Raw genomic sequence first — 15,563 nt, 5'->3', positions numbered from 1 at the left:
AAGAACAAACGTTCTTCGACTTCACCCCGTCGCTCGGATGATGCAGTGAGGGAGGAGCGTCGACGCTGTAGGCCTAAGTCCTCAGAGCCTCCATCTGGGGCCACCCTGCGCTTCCCTGACTTCCCGGGAGCCAGAGCCACCTCTGCCCAGCTAAAAGAGTTTTATGCGCCTCATTTTTGGGCAGACTGACCCACCTTGGGTGCCCTCGGGCACAATTGAACCGGTGAGGGCCCCCTCGGGTTCTAAGTTGTCGGCTTTGGCCGGCTTCTCCGGATCCAATCTCGGATCTACCCGGACGCTGTTCGTGCCGCAGCGACCTTCCCTGGGGTCGGGTCAGACGTCGACGCTCCTGATGTTGGTTGGGCCCACAATCAACGACAATCCTATTCTCATACCTGATGTTTCGGAGCCAGAACGACTTCGCTCGACGCTGATTCCATTCTCTATGGGCTCTCCTGGGCCCAGGGTTGAACCAGACCCTTATACTTACGGTTATGGATACGGGGAGAGTTTAGAGAAGCAGCCGGACCCTTTAGAATACTAGCTTGACCCCCAAATGGACTGGGTGCATGATTTGGTTGATGCCAGTGGTCTAGATACCTCTCCTGACACTGGTATGCTCTCTCCCCCTACTGTGGCTATGGAGGAGGACGCCACATACTCCATGATGGTAAGAAGGGCGGCTGAGGTCTTGGACCTTGAGTTACCTTCTGTAGAGGTTAGGTCTAATATCCTAACTGATGTGCTTCAGCCTGGGTCTTCCACCTCAGAACCCCTTCTTAGATCTTCAGTCCCTCAATCTCTTCCTCAAAAAGGAGAAGTTCAAGATGCTGACATTGGCTCAGGTCTTATCTTCCATGGACCCGGGAGACTGAATGGTATTGTTGGACTTGCAGGACGCATACTTCCACATCCCTGTCTTGCCGGCCCACGGACGTTACCTAAGATTCGTTGTAGACCACAAGCACTTTCAGCTCACCATGCTCCCGTTTGGCCTTACCAGCACCCCTCGGGTGTTCACAAAGGTGATGTAGTGGTTGCAGCTCATCTGCGCAGGTTAGGGGCCCCAGTCTTCCCCTACCTCGACGACTGGCTGTTTAAGGCGGATGCACTCCAGAAAGTTGTCTTCCACCTCCAGACTACGGTGAACCTCTTGCATTCGCTGGGGTTTACAATAAACATGCTGAAGTCACACCTGATGCTCCCTTTCCTAGGAGCTCTTCTGGACACAGTGCACTTTCGGTCTTATCCTCCTGAAAAGCGAGTCCAGGATATTCGGGGTATGATACCGATGTTTCAGCCTCTGTCCTGGATTTCAGTGAGAATTACTCTGAGGCTGCTGGGCCTCATGGCCTCCTGCAAGTTCAAGTGGGCACAGCATCAGGGGAGACTCTCCGACAAAGTCCAGATCTCGGAAAGAACTTCAAAAGATCTTCAGTATTGGCTAACGAATCAAGATTGGGTCAAGGGCAGATCCCTCTCCTTTCCCCAACCAGACCTCACAGTAGTGACAGATACGTCACTCCTGGGATGAGGCGGCCACATAGGAGAGGCAGAGATCAGAGGCCTCTGGTCTCCAGCGGAATCTGTGCTTCATATCAATCTATTGGAGCTCTGTGCGATTGGACTAGCATTGAAAGCATTTCTTCCCTCTCTCAAAGGGAAAGTAGTCCAAGTGTTCACGGACACACCACTGCCATGTGGTACTGCAACAAACAAGGAGGAGTGGGGTCATGGACTCTTTGTCAAGAGGCCCTTCGTCTCTGGACTTGGTTGGAACATCAGGACATTTCCCTGGTGGCTCAGCATCTGGCGGGCTCCTTGAATGCCAGAGGAGATGAACTCAGTAGACGATGCATAGTCAATCATGAATGGCGTCTCCATCAAGTGGTGATGCAGGGTTTTTTCAGCAGTGGGGAGAGCCATGGTTAGATCTCTTCACCTCCGCAGAGAACCCGCAATGTCAGCTGTTTTGCACATTGGAGTTTCCAAGGCGGCACTCGCTCGGCGACACCTTTCATCTCGAGTGGAGCTCAGGCTTCCTGTACGCCTTTCCGCCCGAACCACTTCTGCCCTGAGTTCTGAAGAAGATCAGGCAAGACCAGGCCCAAGTTATTCTGGTGGCTCCGGACTGGGCACGAAGAGTCTGGTATCACAAGCTCATGAGAATGGTCATAGCTCCTCCGATCAGACTTCCCATTCGGGAGGATCTTCTGTGGCAGCAGCAGGGGAGGGTCATCCACCTGAACCTGTCCACTCTCCGCCGCCTGCGTGGAGATTGAGCGGTGACAGTTGTCGGCTTTTTACCTTCCACCTGAAGTCTGTAACGTCATCTTGGCAGCCAGGCGTCCCTCCACCAAAATGGTATAAGCCTGTTGTTGGAAAACATTTGTGGCATGGTGTATCAACAAATCTGTTGATCCTCTCTCTGCACCTCTTTCTAAAGTTCTGCTCTTTGTTCTCTCTCTTGCCCAACAGGTCTCTGCCTTGGGCACACTCAAGGGCTATCTTTCTGCCATCTCTGCCTTCCTGAGACTACCTGACCAACCTTCTTTATTCAAATCTCCCATTGTAGGGAGGTTTCTCAAAGGCCTCGACATCTCTCCCCACCTATCCCATTTATCATGCCCCAATGGGATTTAAATTTAGTCCTCACATATTTGATGTGTACTCCATTTGAGCCGCTTCATAGCTGCCCTTTACTGCTCCTAACCATTGAGACTGCCTTCTTGGTTGCCAGGGTAAGAGAGCTCCAAGCTCTGTCATCTAAACCACCTTTTCTGGCAGTACATCCTGACAAAGTGGTACCCCGCACTAGGGCTTCTTTTGTCCCTAAATGTAGGTCAATCCATCACCTTGCCTACTTTTTACCCATCCACACATCCCTCACATGAGGAGGAGAGACTCCACCACCTGGACCCAAAAAGAGGGTTGGCATTCTACACTGATCGTATTAAAGACTTCCTGGTGGACGATCAAATCTTTGTGGGATATGTGGAGGTCAAGAAAGGGAAGGCAGTGCAAAGAAGAACCATTTGACGATGGGTCCTCCTATGCATCAAAATGTGCTACGCTTTGGCAAAGATGCAACCCCCTGAGGGTTTGCGAGCTCACGCAACTAAAGCAACTGCAGCTACCACAGCTTTAGCAAAAGGCGTTCCAGTCCTGAATATCTGTCAGGCAGCCACATGGGCATCTTTGCACTTGTTCACCAAGCACTACTGCCTGGACAGTCAGGTCCGCAGGGACGGCTACTTTGGTCGCTCATTCCTACAGGACTTCCTGGTGTGATCTTGGTTCGCAGCCCACCTCCGGGGATGGTATTGCTTGGGTATCTATTCAATAGGTAAGGAATCTGCAACTATAATTCTCTATCAGATGTACAAGTTACTTACCTTAGGTAAATATATATCTGTTAGAGACATATTCTAGTTGCAGATTCCTTACCGACTCACCCATCGTCCCCGCTCTGCGAACTGATTTCTAGGGGCAGGAACTTTCCTTAAAGGGCCTTAGCTTTGGTATTGGTAATCTAAGTTAAGAGGGTGCCCTTTTCCAGGTTCCTGTGGGCATAACAAGGACTGTTCCTCCGACAGACTGACCAGGTCATCACAGAGTTAGTTCATGACCAAACTGGTTTCATGCCAGGACAGGCCACAAGACTGAACTTTAGGGGCCTACAACTATGGCTGGATAGACTTAAGACGGATAGTAAACCCAAGCAATACTGTTGCTAGATGCTGAAAAATCATTTGATTCTGTTGATTGGTGGTACCTGTCCGAGATCCTATGCCATTTTGACTTTGGACCCAGGTTCTGTGGCTGGGAGTGCCTCCTCTACAAGGCCCCCATGACAGCGGTAATAATAAATAGGATGGTCACAGGTGCATTCGCCCCGAAAGGGCCACGAGACAGAGGTGTCCACTAGCCCCCCTCCTGTTTTTATTGTGCCTTGAGGTATTGGACTTTGGGTGCTGTTAGGAAAGGGGACTCTAGTTGGCAGTGGTTTGCACCCTATCCAAGTAAGGACCCTCACTTCAGTCAGGGTAAGGGAGCCATACAGCTTAGATAGCCCTTGCTCACCCGCTTGGTAGCATGGCACAAGCAGTCAGGGTTTTCTCAGAGGCAGTGTGCAAAGTATTTGTAGACACACACACACATACACACACACACAGTGAAAACACTACAAAAGGACTTCATGCAAGTTTAGAACAAATAGCCAATATTTATCTGAATAAAACAAGACCAAAACTGCAAAAATCTAACATACACAAGCAAAGATATCACTTTTAAAATGTTGCAAAGATTTTGTAATACAGAGGAATCAATGGTTGTCTCTTTTTAACACACAGTACCTGGGATGTGTAAAAAACAAAGACGTTGTAGACTGCAGAGGAGGTGAGATGCTGGAAATCAAAGCGATGCATCACTGCTCAGGAGAGGAGAAGCATCGGTTCCTTACTGACAGGGGAGGTGAAGTGCCAATTCTCTCTTCAAAGGAGAGATTATGCGTCGGTTTCTTCCTGGCAGGGGAGGTGATGCATCTGTTCTCTCCCTGCAGGGGAGAGGATGCGTTGGTTTCCGGTCATGCAGCTTTGGTTGCTTGCTGGGGTCGATGTGAAAATGAGACCCAGGGGCGATGCGTGGGAAAATACAGATGCACTGAGATGATAGAGCCGCGGTGGAACAGGCTCTGCGTTGGATCTACAGGTGCTGTGTCGATCCTTCCGCCGCAAAGCAGGTTTTGCGACGATTTTCAGCTGTGACGATCTGATGTTTGGATTTTCTTCCTCAGGAGACCAGCTTCCACTTCCAAGGGCACAGGGACTGGATTTGGCACCACTTAGCAAGCCATGACTCTCAGAAGAAGAGTCCAGTCACTATCAGATGATGTCATTAACATCCTGGAGACTTCTAACAGAAGACAAGTTCAGTTAAAGCCATTGGAGACCCTTGGAAAGCAGGCTGTAGAAAGCAAAGTCCAATCCTTTTACTCCCAGGACAGAAGCAGCGGGCCAGCACAACAAAGCAACCGACAGAATGTCAGTTCCTCCTACAGCTTCCAGCTCTTTTCCGGACACAATGTCCTCAGTCCAGAAGTGTTCTGAACTTGTGGCCTCAGAAGTCCAATACTTATACTCATTTCTGCCTTTGAAGTAGTCAAACTTCAAAGGAAAGTCTTTGTAGTGCACAAGACCATGCCTTTCCTGCCCTGTCCCCAGACACACTCCAGGGGGGTTGGAGACTGCTTTATGTAAGGACAGGCACATCTGTATTCAGGTTCAAATGTCGGCTCCTCCCAATACTCTAGCCCAGCAAGACCCATCAGGGTATGCAGGGCACACCTCAGCTCCCTTTGTGTCACTGTCTAGAGTAAATTCACAAATAGCCCAACTGTCATTCTGACCAAGACGTGCATTCCACAGCCAGGCAGAGGCACAGAATGGTTAAGCATAAAAATGCTCACCTTCTAAAAGTGCCATTTTCAAACTTACAATTTAAAAACCAACTTCACCAAAAGATGTATTTTTAAACACTAAAAGATGTATTTTTAAATTGTGAGTTCAGGGACCCCAAACTCCATATCTCTATCTGCTCCCAATGGGAAATTTCACTTGAAAGATATTTCAAGGTGATCCCCATGTTAACCTGTGGAAGAGATAGGCTTTGCAATAGTGAAAACTGAATTTAGCAGTATTTCTCTACCAGGACATGTAAAACACACTAGTACATGTCCTACCTTTTAAATACACTGCACCCTGCCCATGGGGCTGCCTTGGGCCTACTTTAGGGGTGCCTTACATGTAGTAAAAGGGAAGGTTTGGGCCTGGCAAGTGTGCACTTGCCAGGCCAAACTGGCAGTGAACACTGCTCAGTCAAACACTACAGTGGCGGGTCTCGGACATGTTTGCAGGGCTACTCATGGGTGGCACAATCAGTGCTGCAGGCCCACTACTAGCATTTGATTCACAGGCCCTGGGCACACATAGTGCACTTTACTAGGTTCTTACTAATAAATCAGATTTGCCAATCATGGGTAAACCAATTACCAATACAATTTAGACAGAAAGCACTTGCACTTTAGCACTGGTCGGCAGTGATAAATTGCTCAGAGTCCTAAAGCCAACAAAAATGAAATTCAGCACAGGAGATCAGAAGCAAAAAGTTTGGGGATAACCCTGCAAAAAGAGCCATTCCCAACAGGTGTACTGCTGACCGGACATCTTGGACTTTCCCCAGGTAACAGACAACACAGAGAAAATATTGCTTTACACCGATGGTACCTTGTTGTATTTGACAGATCCACACCAGTCAATACCAGCAGTGTTTCCTATGTTTGGCACCTTTGAGACTTACTCCTGGTACAGCATACATTAAGAAAAATCTGTCCTCTTTCAGCTGGGGGATTGGAGAGATATGCAAGGTGTGACAGAAAACATAAGACTGATGAACCTGGGCTTCAAATACATAGGTATTCAGATTACAACAGATTTCAAATGGCTCTTGGAACTCAACCTAGACAGTTTCCTGAAAGATTTTAGTGATGATGGGGAAAGGTGGCACAATCTCCCTTTGTTGATCATGGGCAGATCTGCCCTTTATAAAATGCTCACCCTGCCTAAGCTAATCTATGTTCTGTCAAATACCCCATGTTCTATCCCCAATAAATACTTAGACAATGTGGATAGAATGCTCCGCAGCTGCTCTAGGTCGGGGCACTTAGGCTTTCCAACCTAAGAACATACTATAGAGTAATCCAATTGTACATAATTGACGACTGGGGACACAGCCATCAAAATGAACCTGCAAACAGGCTAGAAAGAGCAGCCATGGGAGAAAACACCTCCTCAAGCCGACCTGGACCATTGTGAGGGCATGGGACAATGCCATTGGTTGGAAAGGGAAACTCACTTTGGCCATCCCCCTCTGGAAGGGAACGCTACTGACTGACTGAAATGGGCAAGCTCTCAGGCTTCCATGGTTGGGATCAGATCAGAATAGAGACAATAGGGTATGTCCTGGAGGAGTGGGGCAGTCAAACCATTTGAGGCTATGCTATCCCAAGAACACCTCAACTGATTATATTAGGTATACTCAAGGATGTGGATGTCCCAAAGAAGCAACTACTTTTTTGTATGCTCTGCTTTGTTGTGGCTAAGAGAGATGTGGCCACTTGTGTGACAGGAAACAGGTCCGTATGAGAAACATATGGCAAGAAGGAATGCAAGATGCATGGAGGCGGAAAGAGTGGTCTTCAACAGTCGTGGTTGTCCCAGAACATTCTAGAGTGTCTGGAGGCAATGGAGGGTCTACCACGGACTGATGGATGGCCCAAGTACCCACCAATTGGATAAACCCTGCCATAAGTCCATCACCCTCCGAGGAGGACTTGTGAGAGACTTATCTGCAGTGGTGCTGGGGTGTCCAGAACTGGAAAGAGGGCTATGAGTGGTAGAGGATGCAGCAGGTTGGAAATGAGATGGGAATATGTATGTGCCGGAGTGTCTACTGTGCGCTGTTTAGTGTTTGTGTAAAATCAATAAAAAGATTTGTAAAAAGGTTGAATCCTATTGAGGGCTGAATGTAGGCCAAACAGTTATTGGAGATAGAGTCTACCTTCATACAATGGTGCCTCTGCCATGAGGCCATCACGGCATCCACTAATCCACTTTTCTACTACTCTTAATGAATGTTCATAGGGATGGGGTTTTGGCACATCTTTTTCTACGCTTACATTCCTAGGATTGATTCCCCCACCAAGGAGGAATCTTAAAAACCTTTCATGCCTGGCAGTGCATCTCAACCACTATCCATCACTGATGTGGGGTGTCTGACACTTCCAGTGGTACATGGTGGTTACCAGGACCAGACTGGGACCCAGAATCATCCCTGGTAAAATTACCTAAACCAGTCCTAAATTGCACTAATTAGCAAATAGAACGGGGCATTGATGGCATGCTAGGGTCATGGTAGCCTACCCGGCTCTGTATGAACTCCCTAGCCTGCAGTCTACCAGGAAAAAGCAGGAGTGGCAGTATAGCCAGTTCAGCCCTGGAGGTTCCATCTGGTGAGTGTGATAAATTGTCTCTGATATTGACGACCACCTGTGCCACATTAGCATGGCCCTATTGGACGAACAAGCACCCAAGCAGACTTAGGGTCATCCGTTCCTTGCAGTCTAACTGGCACTGTTCTGAAGTTCAGTGGCTGTGCTGCTTAACCTAAGAGCTACTTCAACAAATGTAGTACCAGTAGAGGAGCATTTGTACAGCAACATTATTAAAATATACATGGAAAATAGCAAATGACAACTGAGGTAATGACTTTACCTTTTCACTTTTGTAAAACTAAAACATTATTGATGCAGCATGTTGTTTTGGTTAAAAACAATGGGGTGCAGTCACTGTTTGCTTTCTTGGCAGTTATTTATCATACATTCACCAAATATTATTCTAGGCATTTGCCCATTTTTTGCCTTCACCAGCTTTGCCTAAGAATATTTACTGATAGGGTGCGTAATTTCCTATTACTTAATGTTTCACTTTCAGCTTTATTTTATTTATCTACCTTTGAGGGTCTGTAATGCATAAAATGGTGACCTATTATGGGTGTCTAAGTTACTACATAGGCAGCCACAACACATTTTAGTTGTATGCTGTACGCTGTTCATTGCAGCACTTCATTTGAAGAAATATATTTTAGGCTGCAAAACAAAACACCTCTGGAATTGATTCTGAATATGTCCCGTAAGTGGGCAGTAACCAGAATTGGATTGCCAGTCTGGCTGCTTCAGACTGCTTCAGATCTACCATGTTCATGCAAAGAGTCAAACTCAGGAGAAGCTGTGGAGCTTCAACAGCTAATTGTGCAAGATGAGTGATATAAACAGCAGAACTGGTTACCATTTTGATACTGGGGACTGATGCTGTAAAAGGGTACCACTTCAGAAGAATGTGCTTGGATAACAGCCAAGATAATTGTCTTTGAGCATACTGCAACCAGGTTCCTGGTTCCCTTAACGGCAAAGTGCACAGATGACCCCAACATCCATGCAATGCTCTAATCCCTGGTTCTGAATAAGGAAAATGCAAAGGAATGGAAATGCTAGGGTTGACAAAATTGCATATGTTGCCAAATATTCAATGGCGTAATTCCCCAAAACAGAGTCTCATTTTATTTATACAAGGAAACCTTGACCTCCATGTAAGGAAACCTAAAGAAGGCAGAAGGACACAGTTGGTTACAAAAACTCCCATAATTTTGAAAGTGAACTATTTAGAGCTGAAAAGAGAGCTACTCAGTCTTGGAGGAGTTCCTGTTACTTGCCTTGAGTTCGAGGAACCTGAATAAAATCGCTATGTTGTGTTATATACTGGGTTAACTGGCATCCTTGGTGTGGGTTGCCTTGAATCCTCCTGTTTTGCTGACTTTGTTTTTGCTGGCTTCAGGACTCTGCACACTTTATCACTGCTAACCAGTGCTAAAGTTCTTGTTCTTTTGCCTTAAAACATAGTACAATTTGCTTATACCCAATTTACACCTTTAATTTACTTGTAAGCCCCTATTAAAGTGGTGTTACCTGTATCCAGAGCCTGTAAATTAAATGCTACTAGTGGGCCTGCAGCACTGATTGTGCCACCCACTTGAGTAGCCCTTTAAACTTGTCTCATGCTGGCCAGTAACACCTGTGTGTACATTTCTAAAATGCTATATTAACCTGGCAAAATAAACCTTTTGACAGGCCGAAGCCTTCCTTTTTAATACATAAAAGGCACCCCCTAGGGTAGGCCGTGGACAGCCAAGAGGGCAGGGTGCAGTGTATTTAAAAAGCATGACATGTACTTTTAAGTTTTACTTGTCCTGGTATTGGAAAAGTCCTATATTTGTTTTTCATTACGTCACGGCCTACCTCTGTCATAGGATAACATTGAAGTTAACTTATTACATTTAATAAGCTGTAACTTCCAAATGGAAACAGGTAACCAGTTCATGTTTGGGTTCTTTTGAATTTAAATTAAAAAACCTCTAATGGTAAAGTTGTATGTTTTAATTACAATCTTGAAAACACCACTTTTAGAAAGTTACCATTTTGCTGCCTTAGCCTTGTAGTGCTTGCACCCTGTCTCTGGGTCCCATGAGTGGGTTTAGATGACAGTTGGGCTTTGGGTATTCCTCCTAAATATCCACACACAATAGACAGTTTAGGTGTGCCTGGTTGTGCCGTCACTGGCAGGATGTCAGGTTGGAGCTTGGTGCAGCCATACTTACACTTGAATAGGCTGTGTTCTGCCTCCACATAAAGGACTGCCTACCCCTTGTAGTTAGCCTGGAGCCAGGGGAGGCGGGAAACCTATGCACTTCAAAGGGAAACCTGTACAAGTGTTGCCCACTTAAAAGGAGGCACCTGATATAAATACTGAACCTCAGACACCAACCTTTAAGTACACTTCTGGGTCTGTTGAGACTGTGCCAGCAAAAAGAACTGCTGTGCTGCTGAAAGGACTGCCACTCTGCTGGGCTGCTGCCTTGCTGCCTTACTGTACTGCTGCCCTTCTACCTCAGTCAGAGAGATTTGGACCTGAACCCAAAACTCTCAGGGTGACTTTAAGAGCTAGTCTGCTCGCCTACTGGTCAGAGCCACAGGGACATATTAGGCTTCCAACCACCAGAACCAACGGCCAGATCCAGCTGGAGATAGTCCCTTACCCCCAAGTGGTGTTCCCCAGATATGTTCTCAGAGAGGCTATATTGAAGTGTTTGGGCTCTGGCAGCCAAAGCCTTGTCACTCGCATAGCCCGGCAGTGCAAAGTTCTGTGAGCCTGACTTCACACTCCTCACAGGGAGTGCCACTGTGAAGCTCCGGCTCGACAATTCGCGCTGACAATAGTATTATAGTATCTTTGCTCTACAGTGATGACTGCCTGTGATGCAAGGCTTACTCTTCGTACTATATCGATGACTGTCCGCAATGCTTCCCTGCTGCTTGCTCCCCCCTCTGCAGTGAACAGAGCTCTGCATACTTGGGCTGAGAAGGTACCTTTTCAGCAGAACCCACCTGCTTCCTGTATCTGGCCCGCGCTGCATCTTGGTTAGCCTTAATTTGTGACTTGCACGACCACAAGTGCCACATTAAGCTTTTTGATGCTATTTTCACTTAAATCTTTAAAATTCCATATCTCTGGTTCTGCTGATTGGATTTTTGTCGTTTTGGTCTTGATTTATTCATTACGTTGTGCTCTATTGTTCAACATAGGTGTGGGATTTTTCTTGTGTTTTTCTTGTGTTGTGTTCGACGTCTGTTAGACATGCTGCATAAATACTTTACACATTCCCCAGTTAAGCCTGACAGCTCTGTGCCAAGCTACCAGAGGCTTGAGCACAGGTTCATTTGGGGTTTGTTTGTGCCACACCATGGCAAGGATTGTAACTGCTGCTTGAGTAGGGTTTTGTTATACATAGCCTAAAATATGATATTTTGCACGTTTGTGTGAGTGTTTCCCTCTGTAACAGGAAGAAATTAAATGGCAATGTAAATCCACCAATAGAATCCCACACCTTTGTTACTGGACAACTGCAAGATCACTCGAGAAAATTCAATCAATGTTGTCTGTGGAACAGACTGTTTCCTTAGAAGCACGCCATTTATTATTGCCTGCATAGAGATCTGTGTTAGTTCACTGTCAGCAACAATACCACTCTTTGACTGCTTAGAATCGTCAATGCAGCTATCACTGGGGCTCTACTTGACTATGAAAATGAAGACTTCATGAGTATGTAATGCTACAATCAACACGTTGGTCAAATGTGTCCAAATGGTGGTATACCCAAAGATCTGCCTATTATTAAATTGTGCTGACCTATCATTGAGATGGTTAATAATGGACTATTCACTTTTACACATCTTGTTTCTCACTAAAACATCAAACATAACAGTTGAATCAAATGGCGAGTGTAGATAGTAAAATTTAGAAAGTTAATACATCCATGCATATAACGAGCCACGTGCATCCTTTTTTATTAGAAAACTGTGGAGCAGAAACATAGGGGGTCATTCTGACCCCGGTCGGCGGGAGCACCGCCGACAGGCCGGCGGTGCCCCGCAGGGCATTCTGACCGCGGCGGTTCGGCCGCGGTCAGAAGAGGCAAACCGGCGGTCTCCCGCCGGTTTACCGCTGCCCTTAGAATCCCCCATGGCGGCGCAGCTTGCTGCGCCGCCATGTGGGATTCTGACACCCCCTACCACCATCCTGTTCCTGGCGGTTCGCCCGCCAGGAACAGGATGGCGGTAGGGGGTGCCGCGGGGCCCCTGGGGGCCCCTGCCGTGCCCATGCCAATGGCATGGGCACGGCAGGGGCCCCCGTAAGAGGGCCCCGCAAAGTATTTCAGTGTCTGCTAAGCAGACACTGAAATACGCGACTGGTGCAACTGCACCCGTCGCACCCCTGCAACTCCGCCGGCTCAATTCTGAGCCGGCGTCCTCGTTGCAGGGGCATTTCCTCTGGGCCGGCGGGCGCTCTTTTGGAGAGCGCCCGCCGGCCCAGAGGAAATGTCTAAATGGCCGCCGCGGTCTTTTGACTGCGGTGCGGTCATTCAGCGGCGGTACCTTGGCCGTCCGCCAGGGTCATAATCAGGCCCATAGTTCTCAACCAATATAAGTATGTTTAAAGAGTGTAAAAAGTGGCATGTAAAACCTTCCGTTACCTTTTGTCCGTTACAGATGCAAACTTTGTTGAGATGGTCACAACCCAGTTTGCTGCTTTCTCCCAGAAACATTCTCTCCCCAGAATTCAACCACAAAGATTGTGAGTGGATAAGCTTTTGTGGCAAGATGGTGATGTCTGAATACGACTGCACATTAAAACCCTGCAAACCTTCTTAAGTGTGTTGCAGGTGCCATGTATGCCACCGGGTTTGCAGAGTCGATCGCCGACCTTTTGAGCTTCAGCAATATCTGGGCAGTGAGAGGGATATCCCTGGCCGTGCTTCTGGGATTGCTCGGCATCAACCTGGCCGGTGTAAAGTGGATAATACGTCTTCAGTTGTTGCTGCTTCTCCTGCTGGCTGTTTCTACTCTCGACTTTGTTGTTGGATCTTTCTCGCACTTGGATCGAGGTAAAACTTTATTAATGTAAGCTCTAAATGGTGATCTACGTTATTATAATGATCAAAAACAGTAGTCAAATCATCGAAAGCTTTATACAGTGCACAAATGCTCAAAGGTGCCTTATTACGAGTGTTAGCTAAGATCATTGAAAGCAACTAGGGTTACTGAGACAATTGCTGTTTCTTAATTTGTTTTGCAAATCTGCAAGAAGTTATAGGTGGAAAAACATATCAAGAGGCATGTCATTTCAGAGTGATGGCGTCAAAACAGAACAAGAGAGGCTGCCCTTCTATGTCTGCGATCTTGTATTGCTGCCTAATTGGCCACCCTGAACTTTTGTAATTTCAAAGTGGTGTTTTATTATGATTCTAACTAAACTCTGTTGAGGAACACATCTTTTTTTTATGAAAAAAAGAGTAATATTTTTCAAATATTGAGATCATTGTATCTGAAAAGGGGCTTATCATACGTACAGCAAACAGTAAAGAAGATAACAATTAGGATAGTCTTAACCGCATCCAGCAATAGAAACCCCTTTATATTGCACGTTAACAAATGGAATAAAGGCTTGAAACTAAGACTTCTTGATTCAGGTTTTGCACGCTTTGTTTATGCAGCTGATCTCTATTGCTTCTGGCTCTGTATCCCAACAATAGGATTTTTTTCACCACATACCATGCATAGGCCTCCAAGTGCTGTTCTCCTTTCAAGTCTCAAGGCTTAGTGGTGTAGTGACACAGACAGCCGTGTTCCTCAAACATTTCTGCAAGGGTACAACTGAAGCAGTGATGAAAACGTTCTCCTTGTTTAAGAGCAGATCTAGTCCTGTAGCATTCCTGTCTTCACTCATATATTTTTCTTTTGTAATCTTTCCTCTTGTGGTTGCCTCTAATGAGACGTCCCATAGGCTGAGGAGGGCATAAGCTTTTTCAAGCTTTGGTTCCTAGAAGATAGCCCTCTAATAAGCGAAGCGGGTAATTTAACATTTTGTAAATACACGTCATGTGCCACAGGATAGTGGTTGACGCATCCGACGTTTTTAGAGTGTAGGAATTGGTATTCACTTCAAAGAGGATCGACTTGACATCTGACAAATTCCAAGAAAAAACTAAATCACATAACCCTGAATTCCTTTGGAGACCACCTCAACTCAATAAGGGCCAAATTGTAAAATTTCTGCAACAATCACTCCTTATCAAGTTGATAGTTTTCCTAACATAGGTACAGCTGAAGATGTTTGAAAGCATGGAAATAGAGAAATATTGAAAACGTCAAGGCCACTTACTGCATTTTCTGCATTTTACAGCACAAAGGTCATATAAATTCAGTTTAAAATTCAGTATTTTCAAAGGGGGACTATACGTGTATTCCAATACTTTTGTGGTGTTCCAGACAAGCCATACCTTCCTCATGGGTCTTAAGAAATGGTAGTAACCACACAGTGGATTTTCATATAACATTGCCTTAAAAACAGGCTAACCATCTACCCTAATACAGAGAGTTTAAAATGTTTTGTTTCGAAATATCACCTGACATACCATTTTTTAAATGAATATACCATATTTTCATGTCACCTTTCCATCCTGCCTCTGCCCAGTTAAGTTTCAGACATTTGTTGTGACACAGAATCTATATGGAAGATAGAGAATTTTAATATTTCCAAATCTCTATCACATGCCATCGACAGAAGAGCTAGACACTTCCTATGGGTATGTACAGTAATGTGACTGTTACTTTATATGGAGCTTACATGATCAGTCAGCAGACATATTGCACCAATCTTGAATACTCAGGCTTCAGACAGCTGTAGTAATTCCATAAAAATCTTTATTAATATAAGCAAACATAAATGCCACAAATCAGTTTTGAAATAAGCATGTAGGTGTTCCCTGCTACCCAGATACAAGACACAGCAATGAACCTGACAAACTCTGCATGAATTATACCCCAAATGTAAGCTTTAAATATATTTCAGAAATATAGTTACTTTATCTGAAACACCAGCATGACATTTTCTTTCAATACATCTATTGTACCATGCAATACAAAATGTTAATTTTGCATAAATAAGCTGTTTTACTCCTAACAGAAGCTTCTAATTTTCCTGAAAACAAATAGTATTACTGGTCCCCAAGCATCAAACCATTGTCTTCCGTAAGCACTTACATCTATTACATTCACACATGGGCGTACCTATTTACCATCATCGAGAACTACCAGGGAAGTTCATCATATGGCAGGAATTGTATCCGCCATTATGCAAGGGATATTAAAAGTGGCGTCAGAAAATCGACCCACTAAATCAAGGATAGGCCCCGTTGTACCAGAGCTGTCATGCAGAAGGTAGTGAAAGGTTTGTCAATAAGTCCAGCTGTATGTCATGGATGGGCCTTTAATATACCTTTGGTAGGCAGAATGGCCCTAATAGGCCTCTTGTAGCAGAGTAACATCACAGTAT

General features: G+C 45.7%; 1 protein-coding gene across 2 annotated transcripts in view; it reads left to right on the top strand.

Moving 5' to 3' along the window:
* The window catches only part of SLC12A8 (solute carrier family 12 member 8), a 608,584-nt gene that overhangs the window by 232,651 nt on the left and 360,370 nt on the right, over positions 1-15,563 (top strand). For both annotated transcript variants that reach the window (XM_069224286.1, XM_069224284.1), the window contains exon 5: positions 12,882-13,113. In XM_069224286.1, coding sequence (XP_069080387.1) covers positions 12,882-13,113 — 232 coding nt within the window. The remainder of the gene's footprint in view (positions 1-12,881; positions 13,114-15,563) is intronic.

Source organism: Pleurodeles waltl, chromosome 3_1 (genome assembly GCF_031143425.1).
Source record: "Pleurodeles waltl isolate 20211129_DDA chromosome 3_1, aPleWal1.hap1.20221129, whole genome shotgun sequence".
Classification (NCBI taxonomy): Eukaryota; Metazoa; Chordata; class Amphibia; order Caudata; family Salamandridae; genus Pleurodeles; species Pleurodeles waltl.
The sequence above is the reverse complement of the archived record's forward strand: the minus strand, read 5'-3'. Positions and strand labels throughout refer to the sequence as shown.